This window comes from Monodon monoceros, unplaced genomic scaffold (assembly GCF_005190385.1).
Source record: "Monodon monoceros isolate NGI ecotype Baffin Bay Population unplaced genomic scaffold, NGI_Narwhal_1 Super_Scaffold_18, whole genome shotgun sequence".
NCBI lineage: Eukaryota > Metazoa > Chordata > Mammalia > Artiodactyla > Monodontidae > Monodon > Monodon monoceros.
This window is the reverse complement of record NW_021703774.1, coordinates 160,850,714-160,877,797: the sequence shown is the minus strand read 5'-3', so window position 1 is coordinate 160,877,797 and position 27,084 is coordinate 160,850,714. Positions and strand designations below refer to the sequence as shown.

General features: G+C 46.1%; 1 protein-coding gene across 4 annotated transcripts in view; it reads right to left on the bottom strand.

Moving 5' to 3' along the window:
• Positions 1-828: 828 nt before the first annotated feature.
• Positions 829-27,084, bottom strand: part of PAFAH2 (platelet activating factor acetylhydrolase 2) — a 36,932-nt gene continuing 10,676 nt past the window's right edge. Inside the window, exons 7-10 of one of the 4 annotated variants that reach the window (XM_029230696.1) lie at positions 25,993-26,084; positions 24,393-24,563; positions 21,786-21,889; positions 829-911 (exon numbers count right to left, since the gene is read on the bottom strand). In XM_029230696.1, the coding sequence (XP_029086529.1) occupies positions 874-911; positions 21,786-21,889; positions 24,393-24,563; positions 25,993-26,084 (405 nt within the window). In that variant the 3' untranslated portion in view covers positions 829-873. Of the gene's footprint in view, positions 912-13,246; positions 14,381-15,802; positions 16,136-19,993; positions 21,890-24,392; positions 24,564-25,992; positions 26,085-27,084 lie in introns of those variants that run through there. The other 3 variants (XM_029230694.1, XM_029230695.1, XM_029230697.1) reach the window with 3 other exon arrangements.

Below are 27,084 nucleotides of genomic sequence, written 5' to 3'. Positions count from 1 at the left end.
CTAGGAACAGTCAGTCACAGTGCCATGCCTGCCCCAGGCATCAGAGGTGGGCCACGGCTCAGGCCTGGCCAATTTCAGTACCTAACTCCTGTCCACAGTGACTGGTCCAAGAGGAGGGTACGGAATCCAAGCAGAGTCAGCCTACTTCCATGGGGTCTAACAATATGATCCCTGGAGAGAACATCTTCAGGATCTTCCTCCAGGATCATGGACTGTAAGGATGAAGGGAATCTGGGGCTGCTGGCAGCCATGTTGCCACCATGCAGTCAGCAACCCCACTTCAAGCTTCCTAAGCCAATAAATTATTTTTGTTTAAACTGGATCAAGTCTGTTTTCTGTCAGTTGCAACGAACAGACCCCTAACACATTATTCCACTCTTTATTTTGGCACTTATGGAGATCCCAAGACTGCCTAAAGAGAAGCCTCTTATTGACAGGCCCTGTCCGCTTGTCAGAGCCCACGGTCAGACCTCCCACTCAGGAAAGAGATCCTCTGTGAAAGGAAAACTTACATGCTTCAGAGGAAACCTAAACCAGCTATCTGTGTATACGAATCAACCAACTCCTTTATTCATAAATGTCTTTCGATCAAAAAGAGATGCATAACTAGGCATATATTGGTGAAGTTTCTGACCTTTGAGGATAAAGGTCAGCCTCCAAAGTTTCTGGAAATAAAGGACCAAGACTTAGATTGGCATCAGATCTCTTACCTACAATACTGTATGCTGGAAGACAAAAAAGTGAGGTCTTCAAAGTTCTGAGAGAAACAATGAATTTGAACCTAGAATTCTCTCCCCAGCCAAATGAGCATACACAAGATTGAGGTCCTACAAGTTTCACTCTCATGCTTCATTTCAAAAAAGTATGCATACTCTAGCAAAATGGAAAAGGAATCCCAGCACGAAATGGACCTGAATGGGAGACAGGAAAGAGAGAAACTAACCTTAGAGACTTACGAAGGTGGCATTTCATAAACTGAAGAAGAATGAGAAGAGCCTCCATATTATTAAATCCAGGTGGTGGATTTAAAGGTGTTCCTTGTATTTTTATTTTAGCTTTTCTCTGTTTGAATTTTTGCATAATTTAAAGTTGGAAAAAATAGAAGCACAAGGATTAGAGAGAAAAAAAATAACAACATATATCTATATGTCAACAGGAAAAAAGAGGCAGTTAGATGCTAAGATGAATGAAAATAGTGGCTATTTAATGTTTTGTTAATAACGTAGGTATTTCCTAATTTACTAGGTTCTACCATCTAGATATTTAAACATATGCACATTAGAAAACGTGATTTTGGGGTTGCACAACAACCTGAATGTACTTAATATCACAAAACTGTACACTTAAAAATGGTTAAATGGTAAATTTTATGTTATATATATTTTACCACAATAAAACATTTAATGAAGTGTGATTTTTAAAAAATTCAGTATTTTCATTATTTTTAAAAAGTCTAGCTGGAGCTTTCTGGGAAGCAATAACTTTTGTTATGAAGAAACATTTATATGCTGCAAGAACCATTTTTGTATGTGTTTCCTTGTACACGGGTATGTGTGAGCAAGGATTTCTTTAGACATATGCCACTTGCTGATTGGAGGATATGAGCATCTTCGACTCTATATTTCCAGGGTGGTTGTCCCACCAGAAGGGTATGAGTGGTCCAATGCTCCACATTTTTGCCAGCACTCATGTTTTCAGACTTGCACATTTTGGGTGTGAAATCTGAGTCTCGCTTTTGTGGAGCAGGGGTAAGCAGTATGTGATTTGTCAGCCTGGCTTCAAGGGTCAGGACAGCACCCAGCACCTGGTCCAGCAGTGACACAAGCAGGTATGATGTTGGTTGCATTACATTGGCCAGGGACATTTGTCCCGTGGGAAGTGCTTTGTGTTAAGGGGGAACCAGGGTGCACCATGAGGACCTGGATAGGAGATACATACCAAGAAAAGTAAAACTAACAAACCTGAGGAATAGATCCACAGCTGACAGCAGACAGGAGAGAGAAGATGCTGGGGCAGCTGGTATGAGGCCTACAAAGTAGGATTCTTAGAGGAGGACAGTTAGCAGCAATGCTGGAAAGAGTAGAGGAAGAGAACTCGGTGAAGAGAAGGGGGTGAGGGGTCATTTAAGAGACTATAGCCTGGGGACTTCCCTGGAGGCACAGTGGTTATGAATCCGCCTGCCAAGCAGGCGACACGGGTTTGATCCCTGGTCTGGGAAGATCCCACATGCCAGGGAGCAACTAAGCCCGTGTGCCACAACTACTGAAGCCCGTGCACCCTATAGCCCACGTGCCGCAACTACCGAGCTGCGTGCTGCAACTACTGAAGCCCACATGCCTAGAGCCTTGCTCCACAACAATGTGAAGCCTGCACACCGCAGCAAAGGGTAGCCCCCACTTGCCGCAACTAGAGCAACGAAGCCCCAACGCAGCCTAAAGTAAATAAAATTTTAAAAAAGAGAGAGAGAGAGAGAGAGAGAGAGACTATAGCCTGTTCCAAAGCTCAAAGGCAGGAGAAAATTCTTAGGCAATGAGGGAGAGAAGAGGGGTGTGTTTTGCAGAAAAGAATTCAAACTAGAGATTAATCAGAAAATAAATTGATTCATGCCTCAGTATCTTCATTCATAAAATCAGAATATTGATGTTACCTGTCTCAAAAAATTGTTGGGAAAGTTACATGAGATCTCTAAGGCACTTGGCATAACGCCTAGAAAAAGGAAATTCAGTAAGTACTAGCTCTTGTTAAAGCAAGATCTCCTTAAACCAAGTCGTCCAAGACCACGTAGCTGATAAATGGGTGTCCAGGATTTGAATAGTTTCTCTGATTCCAAAGCCCAAGCTCTAAATCCTAATACCTAATAACTACTGTGCTATACCTAATAACTACCATTTACTGAGCACAGTGCTCCATTCTCTACGTTCATTATCTCATTTAACCCTTGTAACATCCTCGAGCTGGGTATCGCCGTTTTACAGAAAAGGAACTTGAGCATCATTTAACTCACTTGCCCAAGTTCACACAGTTGGGACTCACACCCCGGCCTGCCTGGCTCCAGTGCCCTCTCCCCAACACCACACTGGAAGTCAGGAGGCTCGGGTCCCAGTCCCAGATCTGCTACTGATCAACCTGTATCACTGAGCCTCAGTTTCTTCACTTTTTAAAATAACAGGGGCTGGGATAGAGAATGGTCTCTCTGGTCCCTTTAAACTCTACTGTTCTGAGAAGGTGGGTTTGATAAAGTCAGACAGCAGTCCAGGTAGGAGGGAGGGGTATGTCTGAATCAGACAGGACCCCCATCCCTGTCTGACGGCACAACATCAACCAACAGAGATCCAGAAGGGCCGAGAGATGAGTCCGGGTCTCCAAAGCATTAGTCGTCGTCTGCTCCCACTCCCCAGGGGACGAGAAGAGACGCTGCTCCAATTATACTGGGATGATGAGGGACCTTTAAGATGATGAGAGGGTGGGACAGGAGGTGTCAGAGGATACAATGGGACATCTGACTCATTCAGCCTGGAGAATAGAAGGCAAGAAGGGCCAGGCTTCAAGTCTCCAGTGAGTATGAGGGCTGGGTGGCAGGGTAGAAAGAACAAACGGTTAAGACTCAGGGTGTCTGGGACCTGGTCCCTAGTCCTAGCTCTGCCACTAAAAAGCAGTATGACCTTTGTTTGACAAGTTACTTTACCTCTCCAATCTTCAGATTCCACACCTAATAAGTTAGGGAAATAACTTAAAAAAAAAACACCCCACCAATTTCTACAAAGAAATGTATAATATTATAGCTAAAAACAACTAGAAATGGCTCAAATACCCTGGCAACGGAGAGAACTGCTAAGCAGACTCGGGGAGGGGGAGGGGAGGCGGGGGAGAGTTGATGCAACAGAGTATTAAAATGCCATTTGGAATGCTGAATAATAACAAACATTTATTAAACACTGACTACATGCCAGGCACGAGGCAGAGGTCTTGACACACATGATCTCATTTAACATCCTCAAGTATCTTTTGAGGTAGACGTTATCACCATCTTTCAGATGCATTAACTGAAGGCTGGAGAGGCTAAATCACCCAACAAGTTGATAAGTGATGATGTCCTCAGGACTCAGACCCAGAGGTCCATCTGACTCGGAGGGCCGTGCCCCTAACCTTTACACGCTACTGCCTCAGACTGTTGGATGTGAGGACCACGCAGAAATGCATATATGACACAGTGTTAAGTGGGGAGAAAAAAAACCCTCTAGAGTGCTTATGTTAATCTAAGAACATTGGCATCAACATTAGGTTTGGAAGTTTATAAATAACAGGCAATTTAGGATGCTGAGAACTTACTCGGGGCTGCTAAAGTTTAGATATTTCTGCTTACTTGTTGGTAGAGATGATGAAACGTATAATACCTGAGTGAGGGGGTGAGTACTGATGACAGGGCCTTTCTGGTTCTAATATTTCTTCTCCTAGGTGAGCAGATGTTGCACTGCTTCTCAACCTTGGCTGCATATTGGAATCAAGTGAGAAACTTTAAAAACTGCTGGTGTCCTGGTCCACTCCCAGAGATTCTTATTTAATTGATACAGGTGCAGCTTTGGCATTGGAAGTTTTAAAATTTCCTCACGTGATTCCAATATGCAGAAACGTTTGAAAACCACTGGTCTACCTGATAAAGGCCTAACTCCTTCACTTGGCATAGAAGGCCTTCTCTGATTTCTTCAGTAAGTGCCCCTATATCCCTATTTCTCACCTGTTTTCTCCAAGCCAATTACGATGTCCTGACCAAGCTCTGCTCTAATGTTTACATTTCTGTGCCTTTACATGTTATTTCCTCTGCCTGGAAGGCCTTTCTTCTCCCTCATCTACCTGGAAAACTCCATTCGTCTTCAACAACAAGGCAGCCAGCCTCCAAGATGGCCCCCAATAATCCCCACCTCGTTGTATTCATGCCCTTGTGTGGTCCCCTCCCACACTGAATAGGCCTGACCTGTGTGGATATGATGGAGTATGACTTCCAAGGATAGGTCATAAAAGACATTGCAGCTTCCACCTTATCCTCTCTTGGATCACTTGCTTTGGGAGAAGCCAGCTGCCATGTCTTCGGCAGCCCTATGGAGAGCTCCACGTGGTAAGGAACTGAGGCCTCCTGCCAACAGCCATGTGAGTGAGCCAGCTTGGAAGTGGATCCTCCAATCCTAGTCAAGCCTTCAGACGACAGAAATCCCAGCTGACATCTTGACTGCAACCTCATGAGAGATCTTAAGCCAGAACCACTCAGCTAAGCCATTCTAGAATTCCTGAGCCATAAAGCGTGAGATAATGTTTGCTGTTCTGAGCTGCTAAATTTGGGGGTGATTTATTATACAGCAATAGCTAACTGATACAAAAGACAGGTTCAAGTATATGATACTCTGTGAAGACTTTTTAGCCTCTCCTCTGCTGAAGTTGAATCGAACACTGTGTGCCACTTCTGAGCTTGATAGGCTCCCTATTATAGCACTCATCACATGGGGCCCTCCTATGACTTGCCTTTCTTGCCCTCTAGATCCAGTTCCAGGAGGACAGGGCCAGCCATAATGCAGGCTTCAGTAAGCACTTATAGAATGAATGAACACATATGAGAACGGCCATTTGAGTCTAGTCCAGGCTCCTTCCCTACAAAAACTCCAAGGTATGGTGGCTGGAAATCATGGATGTCATGGTGAATGGGTCCTGAGGATTTTCTTAATAATTCGACAAAACCCTTTACCCATGGATGTATCTAAAGCACTAGACTGGAAGTCAAAAGATCTGGATTTTAAAGTCTGGCAACTACCTGATGAATTTTTCTGAGATTTGGTTTCCTCTTGGACCAAAAGATGTAAGGGCTCTTCCAATTCTAAAATTTAATGATTCTATATTTCCAGCTAGCAATTACTCCTGATCCATAAAAGAAGGTAAAATAGGGTAATAGTGTTCAACCATAGCAAGCGTTTTCAAAACCCTTGCATATCAGAAATACCCCTAGAGTTTATCTCACACACACACACACACACACACCTGGTCCCCACATTATTCCTTCTGAATGAGCTTCTCTGAGTCTCTGGAGACATGGCCAGGGCATCTGTATTTTTATATAGTTCCAAAGTGATTCTGATGTGCATCTAGAGCTGAAAATCATGAATCTACAATATGTGGGTTACAGACTTAAAATTTTTTTTCTGCCAGCTGGTTGGCTCCATTGTTTATAGAGTACAGTACTAATAGATATGTTGTCTGAACTGTTAACTTTATATGAGTGGATGGATGGATGGATGGATGGATGGAACCAGGCTACCTCTACTGCTAGAAAAGCAACTCAAGGTATACTGTTAGGACTCAGTCAGGTCTTCAACAGTTATGACTCTTTGCATGACCCAACTGCTTAGGACATTTACTGGAGATCAAACTGTGGGGTATTTTAGCTTCCATAGGGTAAAGAACTGCTTTCTTTTTGCTAGATAGGAATGAACAGGAATTAAGAGCACTGCTTTTGGAACCCAAAAGTTTAGGTTCCTGGCTCCAGCACTTACATACATGCCCGGTGACTATGGCTGGACTAGCAAATCTTTGTGAACCTCACTCTCCTGATCTGTTGTATGGGCAACATGCACTTCTTTCCAGGAATGTTGTTAGGGTTAAATGCCACAAGGTAGGTAAAACACTTAGCACAGTATCTGGCACAGAACAAGTGATTAAGTAGTAGCACACTATGGCAAAAACAAAATATGGCCCTTTTATTATTAACAGCAACATGTACTTGTCTAGTGCTTTGTAAATTACAAAGTGCTCTTACATTTTATATTGAAACCCTCTCCCCCCAAAAAATCCCGAGGTGGGCAAGGCAGACCTTAGTGACCCCATTTTACAGAAAAAGAAAGAAAGGCTCAGAAGGGTTCACTGGCTCTAGATCAAATGGCAAAAGAAAGTGTCAGTGTCTGAATTCAGACCTGGGTGTGATTCCATGAAAATGAATAATTATACATGCACACTTGGCAGGATGAGCATCTAGGGACCATCTGGTTTAGCAGGCTGAGGACTGTATTTCTGAGCAGCTTCTTTTTTTAGATGAAAGCAAGATGGGAAAAATAAGCTGGCAAACTGCTTTCCTTCATTCAACACTGGTGGGATTTGTGCTCAGTTTTGCCCTCTTTTTAACTCTCAAATGCTACATGTCCATGGATCTCAGTTTACTCCACCTGCCCTTGGCCGCTCTGTCACTGGCTCTGCCCTGGGCCCCACAGCTGGGACCTGGGAAAACCAAAAAAAAAAAAAAAAGGAAGCAGGAGCAGCTGGAGACATCTGAGGGCTGGACGAACACCAGCTGCTCCCAAGTCTGGCTGGGGAACAAGAAGCCTGCTGATGGGTGCATGTGGGGAGGGGACAGCAATCTCTGCTCCCCATGTCAGTCAACAAGAGGATGCTTTTCCCATCCAACAGATGGGTCCTGCTCCTGGAATAATGTAATAAAGTGAAATACTAAATATGGCACAGAATCTATGTCTCTTGGGGAGCAGGAGGCCAAGAGATCAAATGTTAGCTGAATCTAATCAAGAAGGCTCTCGTAGACGAGGTGGAACTCGAAATGGGCCTAAACGAATCGTGGTGTTTGGATGCACAGAAAAGAGGCTGGGAGGCCCCGCAAGCACAAAAACATCACGAGAAAGGGCATGCATGTTTGTCTGGGGGATGGGTGGGCATATTAAGGGGAAAAAGAAAAATGCATGGTAAAGAAGCAGAGGACAGGAGAGGTGAGGCGAGAACAGACAGCGAGGGGCACAGATGCAATTCTACGGAGGAAAGGGAATCTTGTAGATTCTTGACAACTCGGTGACGGAGACTCAACCACCACCCCACATCCCAGCTGGCAGATAGGGAAGCTGAAGTCATGAGAGGAAAGCATACACACAGGTCACAGAGTGAAGGACAGGGAGAGAGTCAAGACAAGAACCCGGGGCTCCAGACAATTAGTTTGGTCATCTTTCTGTTAGACCACACTTCCAGGCTGGTATTTTGTTATGAAAATGGTGTGTCGGGCTTCCCTGGTGGCGCAGTGGTTGCGAGTCCGCCTGCCGATGCAGGGGACACGGGTTCGTGCCCCGGTCCGGAAAGATCCCACATGCCGCAGAGCAGCTGGGCCCGTGAGCCATGGCCTCTGAGCCTGCGCGTCCAGAGCCTGTGCTCCGCAATGGGAGAGGCCACAACAGTGAGAGGCCCACGTACCGCAAAAAAAAAAAAAAAAAAATGGTGTGTCAGGCAGATCTGGCGGCAGAATGCAAGGGAAAAGAGAGGTTCGAGTCCAGGAGGCTGTAAAAATTATTCCAGGGTGAGTTGATGGAGGGACGAAACTCAAGTGAAATGGAAAGGATGGGCTGGGCGTGAGCACCATGGCGAGGGAAGAAACAAGAGGACTTCACAGGAATCGGATATGGCAGCGAGGGAGAGAGCTGTGCAGAGGTCATCCATAGGCCATTCTCAGGCCTGGGAGTTTCTCCTGAGGAGGTCACGGGGCACTTTAACCCCCTGACCTCAGACTCAAAGGCAGCAGACAAAAATTCATAAACTAGCCTCCATAACAAACTCCCTATCCTCAGGTCTTCGTCCCTTTGGCCAACTTCTACACAGACCTTCTCTGAGTCTCCCACTCAACATTTCAGGACCTTCAGTTTACATCTGGTGCTTAGATGTGTGTGTTTGGATGATAGGGTGTGAAATTAAAACCCAAACCAGAACCTAGGAGTGTAGCCTCTCCCTGGTGGTGAAGAGAACTTGCACAGCTAGAACTGTGGTGTGGATTTTGATTTTTTGATGTGAGGAGCAGGGAGATCAGAGCGAAAAGAATGGAAAAAATGTCTCTCTCCATCCAGCTCCACCTTCCCACGACAGTAGTAGCCGAGTGGCAGTTAGCAAGCTTCATGTGAGGAAGCTCACTGAAACTGGAGAAGCTGGAATAAGAATTAGACCGAGACCATTTGGGGCCATTCAGCACAAGGGCAGATTATACCTAACCTTATGGGTATGTAAGGAGGACCAAATAAAACAATACTAGTGGGGCTTCCCCGGTGGCGCAGTGGTTGAGAGTCCACCTGCCAATGCAGGGGACACGAGTTTGTGCCCCGGTCTGGGAAGATCCCACATGCCGCGGAGCAGCTGGGCCTGTGAGAAAAAAAAAAAAAAAAAAGAACAATACTAGTGATGGCTAATGTTTATTAAGCCCTTAATATAGACACTGTGCTAAGCGCTTAACATGCATTATTTCACTCAATTATTACAACAACCCTAAGAGGTAAATACTACCAGAATTCCCATTTTACACATGAGGAAGTTGAAGCTCATAAAAGTGAACAAATTAGCATAGAGTCACAGGGCTAATAGCGGTGGAGTTGTCTGATTTCTGACCATGTTCTTCGTCCCTGAACTGTTTTCCTCATCTGGCAAATCAGCAGAGCACCTGGCCCACAGTCCTCGGCAAAGCTCAGTTCTCTCCCCAAAACCCACCTCTCAGTAGCACTAAGGATATTGCTGAATCTCAGTACAAGTCATATAGAAATTGCTGGAGAGTTTGACCTTCTTGATTCAATCTCATGAAATTACACTCCTCAGAACTTGACAGTTTATTTTTTCTGTAAATTTATTTATTTATTTATATTTATTTTTGGTTGCGTTGGGTCTTCGTTGCTGCATGCAGGCTTTCTCTAGTTGTGGCGAGCGGGGGCTACTCTTCGTTGCGGCGCGCGGACTTCTCATTGCGATGGCTTCTTTTGTTGCGGAACATGGGCTCTAGGTGCGCGGGCTTCAGTAGTGGTGGCATGCAGGCTCAGTAGTTGTGGCTTGCCAGCTCTAGAGTGCAGGCTCAGTAATTGTGGCACACGGGCTTAGTTGCTCCGCGGCATGTGGGATCTTCCCGGACCAGGGCTCCAACCCGTGTCCCTTGCATTGGCAGGCAGATTCTTAACCACTGCACCACCAGGGAAGTCCAGAACCTGACAGTTTAAAGAGATGGGGAAGGTGCAAAACCAAGTGTATCTATTAGGCCGTATGGCCCAGTGATTAAGAGCTTGGATTTTGATGCCTAAATTCCAGTTTTGCCAAATTCCTTCTGGTGAGAGCTTGATCAAATCACTTCTCTATGGCTGTTTCCTCATACATAAAATGAGGCTAATACCACCTGACCTCATGGGCTTACTGTGAACAGCAAATGAGATGGTGCAGGTAAAGCTCTGAGCAGTCTGGGACACACAGTAAGGGCCCAATAAATGTTAGCTATTACGATGATGATAATACCATTTTCCATGCAGCTATGGCCAGGGACATTTCGCCTCTGCATCTGCCTGTGATGGGACAGAAGTGAGCTTCCTACTGACTTCCTACATCCCAAGTACAGAGTATGGGCCTCTCCTGTCCGTCTGTCACTTTGCAGGCCCAGGGGTAAGTGGTACCCCAGAAGAAAAAGGGGGCAGACGAAGGTCCCCACAAGGCCAAGACGTAGAGTTGGGATCCATCAATTGACATTTCAAGAGCCCAGTAGTCTTCTTGAAGAAGGGCAAGCAGGGGAGCTGTATCAGGACACATGCTGGCAAGGGGCTTGGGGAGTGCTGAGAGCATAACAAGAACCCCATCAGTCTTAGCCTGACACGTCCAGGAAGTGGGAGGGATGAGGAATTTCATCCCATCCTGTATTTACTTACCATCCTTCCTGACTGACACACCACTCTGTGCACAGAAACTTCACAATATACCTATACCATTAGGATGCCTCCACAGGTACGGTCCTGTAACAGGATGGGGAGCAAGAAGATGCAAAAGAAACCCAAGACATCTTCTTTGCTTTTGGAAAGGATTCACTAGAATGCAATTTATCAGCACATGTCAATTAATATGCAGGATTACCTTGCTTATTTAAACGGCCATTTAACTGGTGCCCTCTGATTCCCTGGAAGCTAACAAAAAACTGGACAAAAGACCAAAGGCCTGTGATACCCCCTCTGAGCAGTCAAAGGAAGGATTACAAAGTCTAAGCACTAAAGGCAGTGCATTCTAGTTGCAGGAACGTCCCTAAAGCCCTCTCTCAGTGACTATTTAGTTTTACTTGAGACAGTTGTAAATAACATGGCTGATCAGAAGTTATAAATTTGAAGTGAACAGGGAGAGCTGCTGGGGGGTGGCACAGTCAAGGCAGTGAAGAGTAATGGCTGGCAGGCTGACCACAAGGGAGACAACACAAACTATGAAAAGCAATGAAAAGAACTAAGAGGCCAGCAGCTGGGAGCCACGTAGTGTAGGTGCAAACAGCTCTCCATATCTTCACAGATCAGAGGGCGCCACTGCGCTGGCATTAGACCTGGTCACAGGTGGTTTTGTTCTCTGGGGATGGTATGGAATGTTAGGTACGGCCAGATGATTAGCTTTGGCCAATGAAATGTGAATGGAAATAATGAGGGTCATTTCTGGGCAGGAGCTTTAAGGGCTAAGTGGGTGCTTCACCATGTTCTCTTCCTGTTCCACCATGGCCAATGGCAACATTTCCAGATAATGGCAGCTCTGCCAGCCTGGTTCCCCAAGTGAGGATAAAAATGATGCAGAGGATGGGCTTCCCTGGTGGCGCAGTGGTTGAGAGTCCACCTGCCTTTGCGGGGGACGCGGTTTCGTGCCCCGGTCCGGGAGGATCCCACATGCCGCGGAGCGGCTGGGCCCGTGGGCCGTGGCCGCTGGGCCTGCGCATCCAGAGCCTGTGCTCTGCAGCGGGAGAGGCCACAGCAGTGAGAGGCCTGCGTACCGCAAAAAAAAAAAAAAAAAAAAAAAAATGATGCAGAGGAGAGTCTCGAGCTGACCCACAGAGGACAAAAAGCACAGGCAAGAAATAAACTTTTATTGCTTTCTGGGATTGCTTGTTACCACTGTATAACTGAATCTACCCTGACTGAAACATTCTAAAAAGTTAAATGAGGTCAGATCACATTAAGAAATGTGAGCATTATCTTTTTGGTAAATTACCCTTCAATATTATAGTCAATATAATGTTGTGTGGCTTAAAGGATAATTTTCAGTGAGGAAAATTCACCTACTCCAATGACATCAGATAAATGAGTCATTACCAGAACATGAACTGAATAGAGGAGATGGATCCAGTTTCCGAACAACTTCTTTCTCTAGGAAGGGTCCAGGTCTTTACAAAATATACCTGCATTATTTATGGGTCTAAGGCAGAATTTGGGTCTCACGCTCTAATGCTGTCAGAACTGACTTCTCAGCGTCTGCAGAACCAGCCCCAGGCACAAGGGATGGCTTCTACTGGTTCTGTGATTGCTGAGGGGCTCTGGTCCCTGTCTAGGGGTTAAAAGGCCCTACAATATATCTGTATGTGCTCTCATAGAAGGAAATCCATAATGTGTTCTTGAGTAAAAACATCGAGGCAACAACTTGAGAAGGTACAGCCTTATTAAGTATACATGGAACATTTACAAAATTGACCTCACACTGAGGCAACAAGCAAGTCTCAGAATGAAAACCACGTGGGTCATTTTCTCTGACCCAAAGCAGTTAAGCTAGAAAACAACAGCCATAGGGTAACTAGGAAAATCTCACATGTTTGGAAAGTAGGAAACATACTTTTAAATAATCCATGGGTTATACATCTTTTCACTTAATCCTCCTAACTATTCAGAATGCAGATCCTCATTTTAGAAATGCAGGAACTGAGACTAAAAAGAGAACATAATTTGCTCAAATTTACCCAGCTAGCAGTGGTGAAGCCTGGACTCAAAACCACGCTATAGAACTCTACAGCCAGGGCTTTAACGATATTCTCCTTATGCTATGTCTCACTGGAATCCACAGATCCTCCCCAGGTAGGTCCACAGCCTCAATGGATCTGGTGTTTCACCTCTGAGAAAGAATAGCTGTTGAGAGATGGGAGACAGTCCCAGCTTGCTTTGGTGACACTGACCTTGGCCCTGTTGCATAGAGACGCATTTCCTCTTGCTCTTGCTTCCTCTGGGGTGCCCTACTTGGACCAAGGTGAGAGGTCTAGAGTAGTGGAGAGGGGTGTTTCAGGTTGATGTTCCCAGACAGCTTTGAACTAGATCACTAGGAAGACTTCCTTTCCTTTCAAAGTTTTTTTCCACATGGGTACAAGTGGTAAGCAATCAAAGAAAGACAGAAGGAAAAGTTACTTCCAGATGGCTCCCCATCTTGCTGTAATGCAGCTTAAATACAGAAAATATTCTAGGCAAACATATCATTAGGCAAACATGAGTATTAATATCATTCATATTAAAAATGGAACAGAATGGAAATTCAACCTATATCTTGACTTAAATTTGAGACTAAGGCCTCAGAGCCAGAAGACAACTACAGCACCCTGATTCTGAGCAAGTTGGAGGCTCACGATATCTGAGGTAAGAGGCAAGACCAAAGTGTTCCTAAGACTTCTCTCTAGGGAAGGCTTCCTGAATTTGAACCGACCAAACTCCCTCACTGTTGTGGTGAGGGCCTGATCAAATGGCTACTTAACAATGTTATTCTCCCTTCTCCACCCCAACCTACGTCTGTTGTTTCCTGTCAAGCTACATTTTCAGCAAAACTCTAAGACATTCAGAGCCTCTGAGGTACCCGTTGCCCTTCAGCCTCTCTCCTTATGCTATCAGGACAATGCTGTCTGCCCCTTCCACGGGCTCACAAGTATAACTTCATCCTGACTAAATGCCTGAGACTATGTTTCATGCAGTGAGAAGGCTTGAAAATAAACAGAAAATCTGATGGTGGTCCATATCCTAGAAAGCTACCTAAAGTGTTTAGAACTCACCAAGCAACACTGGGGAGGGAGAAGGGGGAGGGGGAGGAAGAAATAGCAGCAGGTTGGGCTAGAGGTCCGGACAGTGGGAATTTTCCCTCCATCCTTTGGCTCCATTTCTTCCACTGCAGAAGCCACACTGGCCCAAGATGAGGGAGTCAGCTGGCTGGGTTAACAGCGTTCACAGTGCTCAGCCTGGGGCTTGGGTCCTCCCTTGCCCCGTCCCACTGCTTGTTCCCCACACCATCAGGGCTCAGTCCCCAGAAAGTCAGTTTGCCAATCAGTGAGTGACCCAAGTCCCAACATGAGTTTACGATCAACAAGTCCAAGATCCAAGTACCCGGTTATCCAATCAGCAGTGTGATTATATCCTCTCAATCTGTGCAGAAGGGTCATGATGACCACTTCCTGATAGGAGGACATGGGTGTCCCTGGGCAGGCCCCCAATGGGAACTCATCTCAGTGACCTTTCACAAATGACCCGCTGTGCCTACAGGCTGGACAGATGGTGTGGGGCCCCTGGGGTTAGTGATGGTCCGATGCCTTCAATGAGGTTGTTCCATTGGTCATAGTCCTCGTTAAGGTCTGAATGAGAAAAAATCCAGGTTAGGTAAACGGTTGTAAGGTTAGATCAAAGAGTAGCTACCATGGATTTACTGGGTCACACTAGAGAGAGGAGCACCTGGGATACTAAAAGGACTGGTTACGGTGGCTGTGATGGTGGAAGAAATAATGACAACTACTATTCATACATGTGCTTCATAAATGACTTGCTTGACCCATAACAACTCAGTAACGATAATAATAACAGAAGGTAGCACTTATTGAAGGATAACTCATTCCAGGAACTTTGCTAAACATGCATTGTTTCATTTAATTTTCATAATATCCCTATGTGTTAAGTACCATATTGGCCCTATTTCACAGTTGAGGAAACTGAGCCTCGGTGAAGCTACCTGATTTGTCCAAAGCCATTACAGATGGTGAGTGGTAGAGACAGAATTCAAACCCCGGTCAGAAAGGGTGAGAAAGTGGAAAGCCCACTTCCAAGCCCATGGATATTGCTGAGCAAGAACAGATCCTTCACACGCCAACCAGTGAATGTGGAAGTGGGGCCATGTCAGTGAAGGGCATAGGACAGCAACATCATGAAGCAGCATAACACCGGGTACAATTCAACGGAGGGCCCTGGGACCACGAGCAGATGGATCTAATGACTTGGCGAGAACAGTCAGAAAGGGTCCAAGGCCGCAGGCTGAGGGAGTAGGACACAGCTGAGCAGGCAAATGGTGTTTTTGTTCAAAACAAACAAAAAACCTGGGACAGAAGGCAGCGACCACTCTCCTTCAGCTTCAGATCCCCAGGGCCCTGCCAAGAACCTGGCATGGAACAGGTCCTCGGCAAACAGAGCGACATATTCATTAATACAAAAATTACCGAGCACAGCACTATGTGCCACGGTTTGTTCTTGGTGCCAAAAATACAGCCACAGACAAATAGAAACCCTCATCCTCTCAGAGCTCACAATCTAGGAGGCAGAGATAACAACAAACAAAACAAACTACATAGGATATGAAAAGGTGAGCAGCGCTGTGGCAAAAATGAGAGCCAGACAGAAGCAGTGCTGGTGGCCGGGAGATGGGGGTGACAGGAGGAAGGGACAGTACAATGGTTTTTTGGGTTGTTTTTTAATAAATTTATTTATTTATTTATTTTTGGCTGTGTTGGGTCTTCATTGCTGCGCACGGGCTTTCTCTAGTTGCGGCGAGCGGGGGCTACTCTTCGTTGTGGTGCGTGGGCTTCTCATTGCAGTGGCTTCTCTTGTTGCAGAGCATGGGCTCTAGGTGTGTGGGCTTCAGTAGTTGCGGCACGCGGGCTCAGTAGTTGTGGCACACGGGTTTAGTTGCTCTGCGGCATGTGGGATTTTCCCGGACCAGGGCTCGAACCCGTGTCCCTTTCATTGGCAGGCAGATTCTTAACCACTGCGCCACCAGGGAAGTCCCAGTACAATATTTTAAAGAGGGTTGTCAACATGAGTCTCACTAGGAAGGTGAGCTTTGAGCAAAATGTGGAGGTGGGAGTGAGCCATGAGACTACACGGGAAGAACATTTGAGGCAGCAGGAACAGCAGTGCAAAGGTGTGAAGCGGGAGTGTGCCTGGGGTGTGGAGGCTTGTGCAGCGACAGTGAAGTAGGCCCGGGAAGCAGCCGCAGGAGGGACGCTGGGTGTTGGCTTTGTCTCTCAGAGAAATGGGAGCCACTGGAGGATCCTGAACAGCGGAGTGACAAGATCTGGCTTCCTTTCTGAAACAATCACTCTGGCTGCTTCATTGAGAAAGGACTGTGTAGGGTGGCGGTAGGGAGATGAGTTAGGAAACTCTTAGAGTGATTTAAGTGAGAGAAGAGTTGGACAGAATGGTAGTTGGGGTGGTGACCAGTGATTACTTTCTTTTTTTAAAAATAAATTTATTTATTCATTTATTTATTTTTGGCTGCATGGTCTTCATTGCTGCGCATGGGCTTTCTCTAGCTGTGGCGAGTGGGGGCTACGCTTCGTTGTGGTGCGCTGGCTTCTCTTGTTGCGGAGCACGGGCTCTAGGCATGCAGGCTTCAGTAGTTGTGGCATGTGGGCTCAGTAGTTGTGGCTCGTGGGCGCAAGAGCACAGGCTCAGTAGTTGTGGCTCACGGGCTCTAGATCACAGGCTCAGTAGTTGTGGCGTGCGGGCTTAGTTGCTCTGCGGCATGTGGGATCTTCGCGGACCAGGGCTCGAACCCATGTCCCCTGCATTGGCAGGCGGATTCTTAACCACTGTGCCACCAGGAAAGCCCCAAGTGATTACTTTCCATTTGTATTTTGAAGGTAGAGCCTATAGGATTCTCTGAGGGATTAGATGGGAGGTGTAAGAGAAAAGAATGGGGACTTTGGTTTGAGTAACTAGAAGGATGGAGTTACTATTAACTGAGGAGGGAAAGACTGCAGTTGAAAGCCGTTCTTGTGTGTGATGTCCTTAAGAAGTCGAGATGTTGAGTAGTGGGTTATATAAATCTGATGTTCATGGGCGAGATCAAACTGGAGACATAAACTGGAGAGTTGTCAGCACAGATATGGCATTTAAAGCCATGAGACTAGATGACATGAGGAGATACAGGTAGAGAAGCGGTCCAAGCCCTGAGTCCCGGAAGCAGCAAAGCAGATGGAGGAGGAGCAGACACTGAGGGGGAGGAAGTCACAGGGGGACGTCTTGGAAGTAAAGACAGGGCTTCACAGAGGAGGGCGTCGCCAACTCTGTCCGCAGCTGCTGAGGTTCCAGTGAGATGAGGAATGAGGAGAAGTGATTGCTGGATTTAGTGCTGTGAAGGTCACCGGTGACCTTGACAAAGGCAGTTTTCATGGAGGACTGGGATGCAAAAGGCTGAATAGAGTAGGTTCAAGAGAGAATGGGGATCTTCCCTGGTGGCGCAGTGGTTGGGAATCTGCCTGCTAATGCAGGGGACACAGGTTCGAGCCCTGGTCTGGGAAGATTCCACATGCCACGGAGCAATTAGGCCCGTAAGCCACAACCACTGAGCCTGCGCGTCTGGAGCCTGTGCTCCGCAACAAGAGAGGCCGCGACAGTGAGAGGCCCGCGCACCGCGATGAAGAGTGGCCCCGGCTTGCCACAACTAGAGAAAGCCCTCGCGCAGAAACGAAGACCCAACACAGCAAAAATAAATTAATTAATTAATAAACTCCTACCCCAAACATCTTCTTAAAAAAAAAAAAAAGTCTCCAAGCCAAAATTTATTAAAAAAAGAGAATGGGAAGAGAAGAATCAGAGAAAGTGAAGACATTCTTGTGAGGAGTTCGCTATCATGAGGAACAGGGAAACAGAGTGGTAACTGGGGGGCAAAGTGTGGGTCAAGACAGATTCTTTTCAAGAGAAATTTCAGCATGAAATAAACCAGCAGAGGGGAAAAATTGATGATCTAAGGTAAAGAGGAAAGAATTGCTGGCACAATCATCCTGAGCAGACCAAAGAGGGTGACATCCACCATGCGGGGGGAGGGGTTGGCCCAGTTAGGCGACCGGAGCAGGAACCTCTAGGAACCAGACGGAAAGCTGAGTGTGTGCAAAAAGGTAGGTAGATGCAGCGTTGGGATTTTGAGGAGGTACTGACTGCCTCCATTTTCTTAGTGAAGTGGGAGACAAAGTTAAGCAGCTGAGAGACAGGATGGGGGGGAAGGTGTTAGAGCTTTGAAGAGAAAGAAGAAGGTGTGAAATGTCTTCCAGGAGAGTGGGAGGGAGGATGAGTAGCTGGAGACAGGAGCTGCATGTAGTTCGTATGAAAGAAACACAAATCTTCTTAACAGAAGGTAACACAATCCCTGTGTCAGCGGAACATGTGCGCTCAGAGGTATTTTTTAGGATCACAGGTATTTTTTAAAAGTGGTGAGAAGTTCACCTGAGCCACCTACAACCTATTTTAGTTTCCCACGTGACAATGTACTGTGGGAAATGGCCACCAAAAAGCTTTTCTTTCTTAGCAAAACTAATTACCCCAAGCTGAGAGCCTTTGCCTTTTTTCACTGTCCTATCTCTTAGTCACTTGGATACTGCAAGAGCCTCCTAGCTGGGCTCTTTGCTGGGCAGCTCTCAACCTGCCCCATTTCACCCATCCTCCATGATGCACCCAGACTACAAACACAAGTCTAATCATGACAATCCCTTGCTTAGAACCCACCAAGGACACTCACAGCCCAATTCAAACTTATGGGACTTCCCTGGTGGTTCAGTGGTTAAGAATCCGCCTGCCAATGTAGGGACATGGGTTCAATCCCTGGTCCGGGAAGGTCCCACATGCCACGGAGCAACTAAGCCTGTGCACCACAACTACTGAGCCTGCACTCTAGAGCCCGCGAGCCACAACTACTGAAGCCTGTGCACCTAGAGCCCGTGCTCCACAACAAGAAAAGCCACCGCAATGAGAAGCACGTGCACCGCAACGAAGAGTAGCTCCCGCTCGCCACAACTAGAGGAAGCCCACACGCAGCAACAAAGACCCAATGCAGCCAAAAATAAATTTAAAATAAATTAAATAAATTTTTTTAAAAATTCAAATTTATTTCAGCAAATACATGGGCTTCTAGATCTGGTTTCTGCCCACTTCTCTACCTTTCTCTTCCAACAATTCACTATCCTGAACTCCAGATACACTAAACACAGCTTCTCAAAACTGACCAAGCCCACACCTGTCTTTGTGCCTCTGTCTAGAAGACCCTTGGCCCCTCCCTGCCTAGTGAGCGTTACTCATCTCTAACATTAAAGACAAGCATCGTTTTGTCTAGGGAGCCTCCTTTCCTAGCTGTCTTTTCCGTTCCATCAGAGTTAGGGCCTGTCCTCTGTGTCTCCCGAAGACTCAGTGCATCCCTGGGTCAGCAGAGCCACTGCCAGAACAGTGCAGCAATGAAGCACCTGGGCTTTCCAATCAGACAGCCTAGGGGGCATTCGGGCTTTGCCACTTACTAACCAGATAACCTTGGATGAATTACTTAAATTTTCTAAGCTTTAGTATCCTCGTCTGTAAAATGGAGTTAATAATAAAAGCACCCATCAGAAAGGGCCATCTGCAGGATTATACATGCTAATGTAACTAAAGTACTTAGCAGAAGGCCTGGCATAAAGCACGTCCTCAACAATCTTGCTACAATCTAAGACTCTCCTAATCTTCTGCTGGTCTCCAATAGTGAGTATCTTAGCTCGATGGACATTGCTACTCAGGGGAGAGCAATAATGCCATGGTGGGCTCCCCTGTCATCTTTAGCTCTTCCCTAATGATATGATGCCTAAGAGGAAACAGGGAAAGTGGGCTGAGCACCGTGTAATCAGGCCCCGTTAAAGTCTCGAGACATGGATCCATTCCTCTCCTACCAAGTGATAAGAATGATGCTCTAGGGCTTCCCTGGTGGCGCAGTGGTTGAGAGTCCGCCTGCCAATGCAGGGGACATGGGTTCGTGCCCTGGTCCGGGAAGATCCCACATGCCGCGGAGCGGCTGGGCCCATGAGCCATGGCCGCTGAGCCTGCGCATCCGGAGCCTGTGCTCCGCAACGGGAGAGGCCACAACGGTGAGAGGCCCGTGTACCGCAAAAAAAAAAAAAAAAAAAAAAGAATGATGCTCTAAGGTCTCTATTAACCCTAAAGGCTCTAAACCCATGCGGGCACAATGGCTCATGATGAGCAAGATGAAATGAACAGGCATAAATATTAAAATGTAAATTTAGGTTCAAAAAGTCAATACATTCGAAATAGGACAGATACATTTTAAAAGCAAAGTCAATCCAAATCAGATTTGTTTGGCACTTGGTGGAAAGGTTAATACACTCAGGCCATCCAACTAGAAGTCTAGGGTCCAGAGCTCAGAGGTGACAGTCCTGCTGTACCAGGCACTGGCCACACCGCATCTGGCATGTCGTGTTCAAGTCAGGGCAGCACACGTTAAAAGGCACACCAACAAACAGCACATCCAAAGGGGGAAATAAAGGCCCCACGGGAAACTGCACAGGGAACAGGTGGAGGTACCAGGCACATTTAGCTTAACGAACAGAAAACTCAGAGAGGACACCATAGGTGACTTCAAATATCTAAAGAGCTGCCATGTACAGCGGTCTGAGGCTTCTCGGGGTAGCTCTTGAGGGGATACCCAGGGCAAGTGGGGAGGAGTTACAAAGAGTCAGATCTTGGTCTTAGGTTAGAGTTAGGTCAAACCTAACTTCCCTTCTGAAGGAAGCTGCCTTACTGCCTAGCACCTGCTGAGGGATCAGCCTTGCACAGATAATGGTAGCCTACTCCATTCTGACTGGATCAGAAAGGGACCTCTGATCAAGAGAGCTCTGGGCCCGTGTTGGGCAGTGGCCTACAATGTGTTTTGGCCCGTAAAGATGAGCTGGTACAACCCAGTTGTTTCTCTTGGCAATCTGGTCTAAGAAATCCCAGAAGTATGGCGGTGAACAGAGGGAGCGGAAGATGAAAGGATGCCACGAGGGGAGAGGACAAGCCGCAAGGGGTTCAAGCCAACCGAAGTGATAAGGAAGCAGAAACAGTGAATACGCAGATGCTCTCAGCAAGAGTAAAAGTACAGAGTGGAAAGAGGAAAAATGCAGACCGGAGCAAAGAGAAACAGAGATGTCATGAGAGGAAGAGACAGAGAGACTGAGCCCAAGAGAGGGACAGAGAGAAGTCAGTCCTACAAGCTACCTCGGTTCCTGTAACTTTTCCCTTCCCTGCCTGGCCAGGTGTACTGTCATAAACAAACTCTCCTTCCTTCTTGAGGCAAATTAGTGGATCTCTAGTCCTTGTAACCAAAAAAAGCCTAACTAGAATATCAATTCTTAAAACTACTGAAGTTTCCTGTGACGGAGAGGGCTGACCCTCAGAGCAGCGCACTCTCCAAGCTGCGTGACCACACAGCAGGGAAGATATGAGAGGATGTCTTCTCTGGGTGGGAGGCTGGACCAAAGACCTCTACAGGTCTGGCCATTTGCTGGCCTGTGATTTATGACATTAGTCATCATCCTTCTATACTTTTTCTTTTTGTAAATAGCACTTCCACAATTTAGCCCATCTTCTATCGTCATAACCTCCTCCACAACACAGATAAGGTGAGTGCTAATGAGTTAGAACAGGTAGTGGAGTAGAGAGAGGTGAATGTTCCATTTACAATGAGGAAACCAAGGCTCAGAAAAGTTAAATGACTAGGCCAAGGTCATTCAGGTGGTAGAGACAGAATCAGGATCTCCAAACTTTCAGCTAAGTGTTCTTTCTAGAATTCTATGTAACTCTCTCCTTCATTCACATTTTGCCATAAATCTCCCTGATCCGAGACATGTCAGTATAGACCACTGTGCAGGGAAATCTAAGAGACCCCCCCACCAGCTGCCCCAAGAGCCCCAGTTCTCTCCTTACCAAGGTGCTTCTGCAGGAAGGCCAACATGGCCTGCACCACAGTCTCCTGACCTTTATAGGGGTCCAAGCTCCCATGGGTTTGAGTGGAGAAGAATTTAGCAATCCAGTTACCAGCCATAAAAGCAAAGTCAGTTTGACTCCAATGAACAGAACCACTAAAAGAAAAGAAAAACAAGTATCTGGTAAGGCTCTGGAGGCTAGGGCACATAAATATTTAAGCACCTACAATGTGCAAGGTGCTTTACATGCATTATCTCACTTAATTTTCACAACAATCTTGCAAGGGAAGTATTTTCCTCTTTGACAGACCAGAGGAGAGAAATGATCTGCCCAAGTTCACACAGCTAGTAAGGGATGGAGCTAGGATTTGAAAGGAGGTATACCTGGCTTCAAAGCTGCTTCAACTCCTAGACCATAAGGCCGGACTATGCAGGGAAAAGGCGGAGTCAGCTGGAGAGCGGATGGGGCTTTGAGGCGAGGTCTGCAGCACCTGCCATTCCCACGTTATTATAAACTATCACCCCATGGTTTTTACCCAGTGACTTCTGAACATTCACAAAACTTAACAGCTCCATCTTTAGCTCAGAACTGTACACAAAGTAAACAGGAAAAAGAAATAACTTGCCTTTAAGTAATCAGAAAAGTTACGGCAAGTGCTTGTAAAAGAGTGTTTCTAGATCAGAATTTAAGTCCTTTGACATCAAATGCACTTAATTTGAAGGTGAAATTCTCACTAGGTTCATTTCTAGCTAAATTACTCATAACTAAATTTACTAGTCAATTCAATGAGGGAAGGAAGATTTAAATGTTAAACTCTATTTGATATCATGCAGAAAAACTGACTTTAAAAGGGATTATTATCTAAGGTACATGCGAAAGTATAAAGAAAAATATAATGGATACTTGAGTATCCAGCACTCAGTTTAAGAAATAATATATCGTCATGAGTTAAATCCAGGGACTTCCCTGGTGGCGCAGTGGTTAAGAATCCACCTGCCAATGCAGGGGACATGGGTTCGATCCCTGGTCTGGGAAGATCCCACATGCCGCGGAGCAACTAAGCCCATGAGCCACAACTACTGACCCTGCGCTCCAGAGCCTGTGAGCCATAACTACTGAGCCCACGTGCCACAACTACTGAAGTCCGCATGCCTAGAGCCTGTACTCCACAACAAGAGAAGCCACCGCAATGCGAAGCACGCGCACTGCAACGAAGAATAGTCCCCACTCTCCACAACTAGAGAAAGCCTGTGTGCAGCAACAAAGACCCAACACAGCCAAAAATAAATAAAATAAATTTATTAAAATAAAAAAACAGAGCTAAATCCGCAGTTTTTGTGTACCCCTTCCCAAATGCTCTCCCTCCCCTCCAGAGGTCACAGTTATCCTGGATCTGAATGGCTTAGGGAAACTGTCAAGCAGTCCGCTGCTGTCATGAAATCAACATGAAAGGAGAGGGGCTGGCCCCAAGGAAGACAGCCTGGGCCAAGATGGGCAAGGGAAGAAGCCATGGCCTACTGAGCAGACCCCTAGCAGTCCGGGCTTTGGATCTGGCATTTCAACCGCCTGAATGAGTCCATAGGGCCATGACATGTAGTTACTTGTCATTTCGCTGAAATAGGACCTGGGATCCTTGAATCATGTGGGCTATTTGGCTCAAGTACAGGGCAGGACCAAGTCAGAGACTTGTCAGTGAGACTTTAGTCCTGCATCTGTAGCTCTAAGCCACTTCCTATGTAAAGTTCATTCTTTTTTTTAATAAATTTATTTATTTTATTTTATTTATTTTATTTTTGGCTGCGTTGGGTCTTCATTGCTGCATGTGGGCTTTTCTCTGGTTGTGGCGAACAGGGGCTACTATTTGTTGCAGTGTGCAGGCTTCTCATTGCGGTGGCTTCTTTTGTTGTGGAGCACGGGCTCTAGGCGTGTGGGCTTCAGTAGTTGTGGCACACGGGCTCAGTAGCTGTGGCCCACAGGCTCTAGGTGCAGGCTCAGTAGGTGTGGTGCACGGGCTTAGTCGCTCCGCGGCATGTGGGATCTTCCTGGACCAGGGCTTGAACCCGTGTCCCCTGCATTGGCAGGTGGATTCTTAACCACTGCACCACCAGGGAAGCCCTAAAGTTCATTTCTTAAAGTCACTCAAAATCTTCTCTCTGTGAAAAATGCCTCCTAAAATCAAACCATCTGACAGTGTTGATGATGGAAGTGAAGAGAATATGGTTTCTCTCAGGCAGAGAATAGATGGTTCATGGAAGATACCTGAATTTAGGTATTCATGAAGGTCTCTAAAAATCCATCTTGTGAGTGTCAAAGGTCTACTATATCCATACTCTTCAAAAGACTCAATAAAATTCCCAAATGAGATTAGAGATTCCTGGAGTCCACCCAGACCCACACTTCTTCCTCTCTAACACATAATCCCATAACACCCTGTCATAAAGTCATATAAGCTAGTGAATAAATCACTGTAGGTAGAGCTAAGTGTTAAAGAAGGACAGATATGAAATTCCAAAGGAATTAAGATTTTGAAATTCAGGAGGTATTTATGTATTCTATCAATGGGTAGAACTTCTGGATAATTTAGAGGAAATTACGGGAGCCACAGCTGAGCAGAAAATGGAGAGGCCACTGGGGATCATGATCTTGGAGTTTACTCACAGGACAGTTATGATCCTGGACTGATCATGCTGGGCACAAATCTTCTTCATCAAGTTGACACTCTCCATTGTCTGGAATTTCTCAGCATTGATGAAAAATATAGGGCCTCGGGCCGTGGGGTAAAAGTCACGTTCCAGAGGAAACATCCAAGCATCCAGAGCCACAGCACACCTGGAACAGGACCAGACACATGGAACTGCCACGTAGAAACTCAAGCAAGAACAATTAGGGTAGTTCTCCCTTCGGTGGGGTAAAAAGCTCAGAAAGCCAGGAAGGGGAACCAGGGCCCATACCCTTCAGTTAGGATCTTGGATAGAGATCACTTTTACCTATCGCCAAAAATCCTCTAGATTTTTAAACTCTCTGAAAACAAGGATCAGACCTCCTCCTTCTCTTGGAGCTACTCTCAGGCAGCTGACTTGAGTCACACAGAATGGCACTTCATTCATTTACTCATTCATTCATTCACCTCATCAAGTACCTACTATGTGCTTAGCCTTGTGCTGTGGATTTAGAGATAAATGACACAGTTGTTGCTCTCCTGGAGCTCCCAGACTAGCAGTGGAGATAGAACCACACAAGGTAGCAAAATACAATTTAGTGTCCTGATTGCACAAGCTGCTAAGTAAGCCCAGAGCATACGTGGCAGGAACGTCAGGGAAAGCCTCCTTGTTGCCACAACTCAAAGTCATGGCCAGTTTGTCCAGCAGAAATCTCTGTCACCAAGGGCAAAACTAAGGCCCTAAGATTAGCATCCTACTATCCCCCACCCCCAATGCTCCTCCAGTCTCCTCCATCTCAATAAAGGACAATCATCTTCCACTCAAATGATGGGCACACAGATGAAAAACCTTGATTCCTCTCTTTCCTTCACCTCAAACATCACTAAGTCCTGAAAATTCTAAAACCCATCCTGACTCCCTTCACTTCTCTCCATCCCACTACCTCCATCCTAAAGCAAATCCCTCATCTCTCACCTTGACTCTGAAATAGCCTCCTTCTATTTAGCCTCCTTGTTTCCAGTCTTATCCTGCTACAACCCACTCTTCACATAGTGGTTTTTAAATGTAAATAAGATTTTTCTATACTTAAAATCTTTCAGTGGTTTCCTATCATACTCAGAATAAAATCTAACTTCCTTACTCTGCAGAAGGCCCCATGACCGGCCCCCTGTTTATCTCCCTGATCACACCTCGAATTGCTTCCCCCTCGCTCACTATGGTCCTCCCACACTGAAACAGCAAGCTTCTTTCCACCTCAGGGACTTTAGCTGTTCCCTTGGCCTAGAATGATCTTCTCCTAGACCTTTATGTGGCTGGCTTCTTTGCCTTTGAGTCTAGCTTATGTCACTTTCTCCAGGAAGCGTCCACATACTCCAGCTTATCAGCCTATTTTACTTTCTTCGTTGCACTTGGGTGCCAGGGATTTGATTACTTGTTTGCTAGTCTCCTCCCACAGCAACATAATTCCATGAAATCAGAGACGTTGCTTTCTTCTTCACCACTGAATCCCCACCTCCCAAAACAGTACCTAGCACAAAATACATGCTGAATGAGTGTATGGTGTGTGGAGCTAACAGCAGCATCACTGGGAAACTCACCGAAATCGGGTCTCCTTGGCCAAAGCCAGAATAGCTGTGGCCCCTCCAAATGAATGTCCCATTACAGCCACGCGGCTCACATCAATGCTGCCCTGAGAAAGGTCAGAAACACAGGGGTGCATTTTTAGGAACTCTTCAAGGGCAAGAGGAAGAAACAGTGAGACAATGATGCAGAAACACAATACAGTGGGCGAGACCTCCAAAACCACGGTATTAAGCACCTCTTGCCCACTGGAGAGCAACGGGTCAGGCCATCCCTGGACTGAACAGCCTTCTGTAGGCACGAATTCTGAAAACCACATTTTTCATCTTTATTTTAATAATCTTGCCACCTATAATATCTGGACGAGGTAGATATTCAAATATCTATGAATAAACAGAAATTATATGACCTATCAGTATAAGAGCACGTTAAGAATAAGAACTGTCAGGAATTCCCTGGAGGTTCAGTGATCAGGACTCAGTGTTTTCACTGTGGTGGCCAGGGCTTGATTCCTGGTCAGGAAACTAAAATCCCGCAAGCCGCACGGTGCGGCCAAAAAAAAAAAAAAGAATAAGAATTCACTTTATTTAGATCCTTGCCTTATAACCAATCCAACCAGAGGGATGGATGACACGTGCTCCAAGTCAAGTACAGAATGGGGACGCTCCTACTGCCTCTCCACTTTGCTCTGAAGCAAGGACTGCTTGTACCAAAACCAATTCAGGTTCTACTTCCTCTGACATCTGTCCTGACTTTTATCTAGCAAAGTGAGCCTGCTCTCTCTAACGTGCTCTGCAAGCATCTATTTCTGGTTGTCCCCAGAAGCCTTCAGGACATGGTTATATAAAAAACCACTGCAGCTGCCTCCTAAGGGGCTCAAAAAAGTCTCTCCAGGATTTGCTGCCCAGCCTCTGCCCTGAACCCATGTTGTCCTTTGCTCTTCCCAACTTCTATCCCAAGTTTTTGTATCTAAATTCTCCCCTCTTTGCTCAGTACCTTTGGATTGGTCAAGGTTTCTTCAGCTTTTTTAATAAGTTAATATATCTACATAACTCTAAAATCAGGAGTATATAGAGAAGTCTCCTACCTACCCTATTCCCTGTCCACAC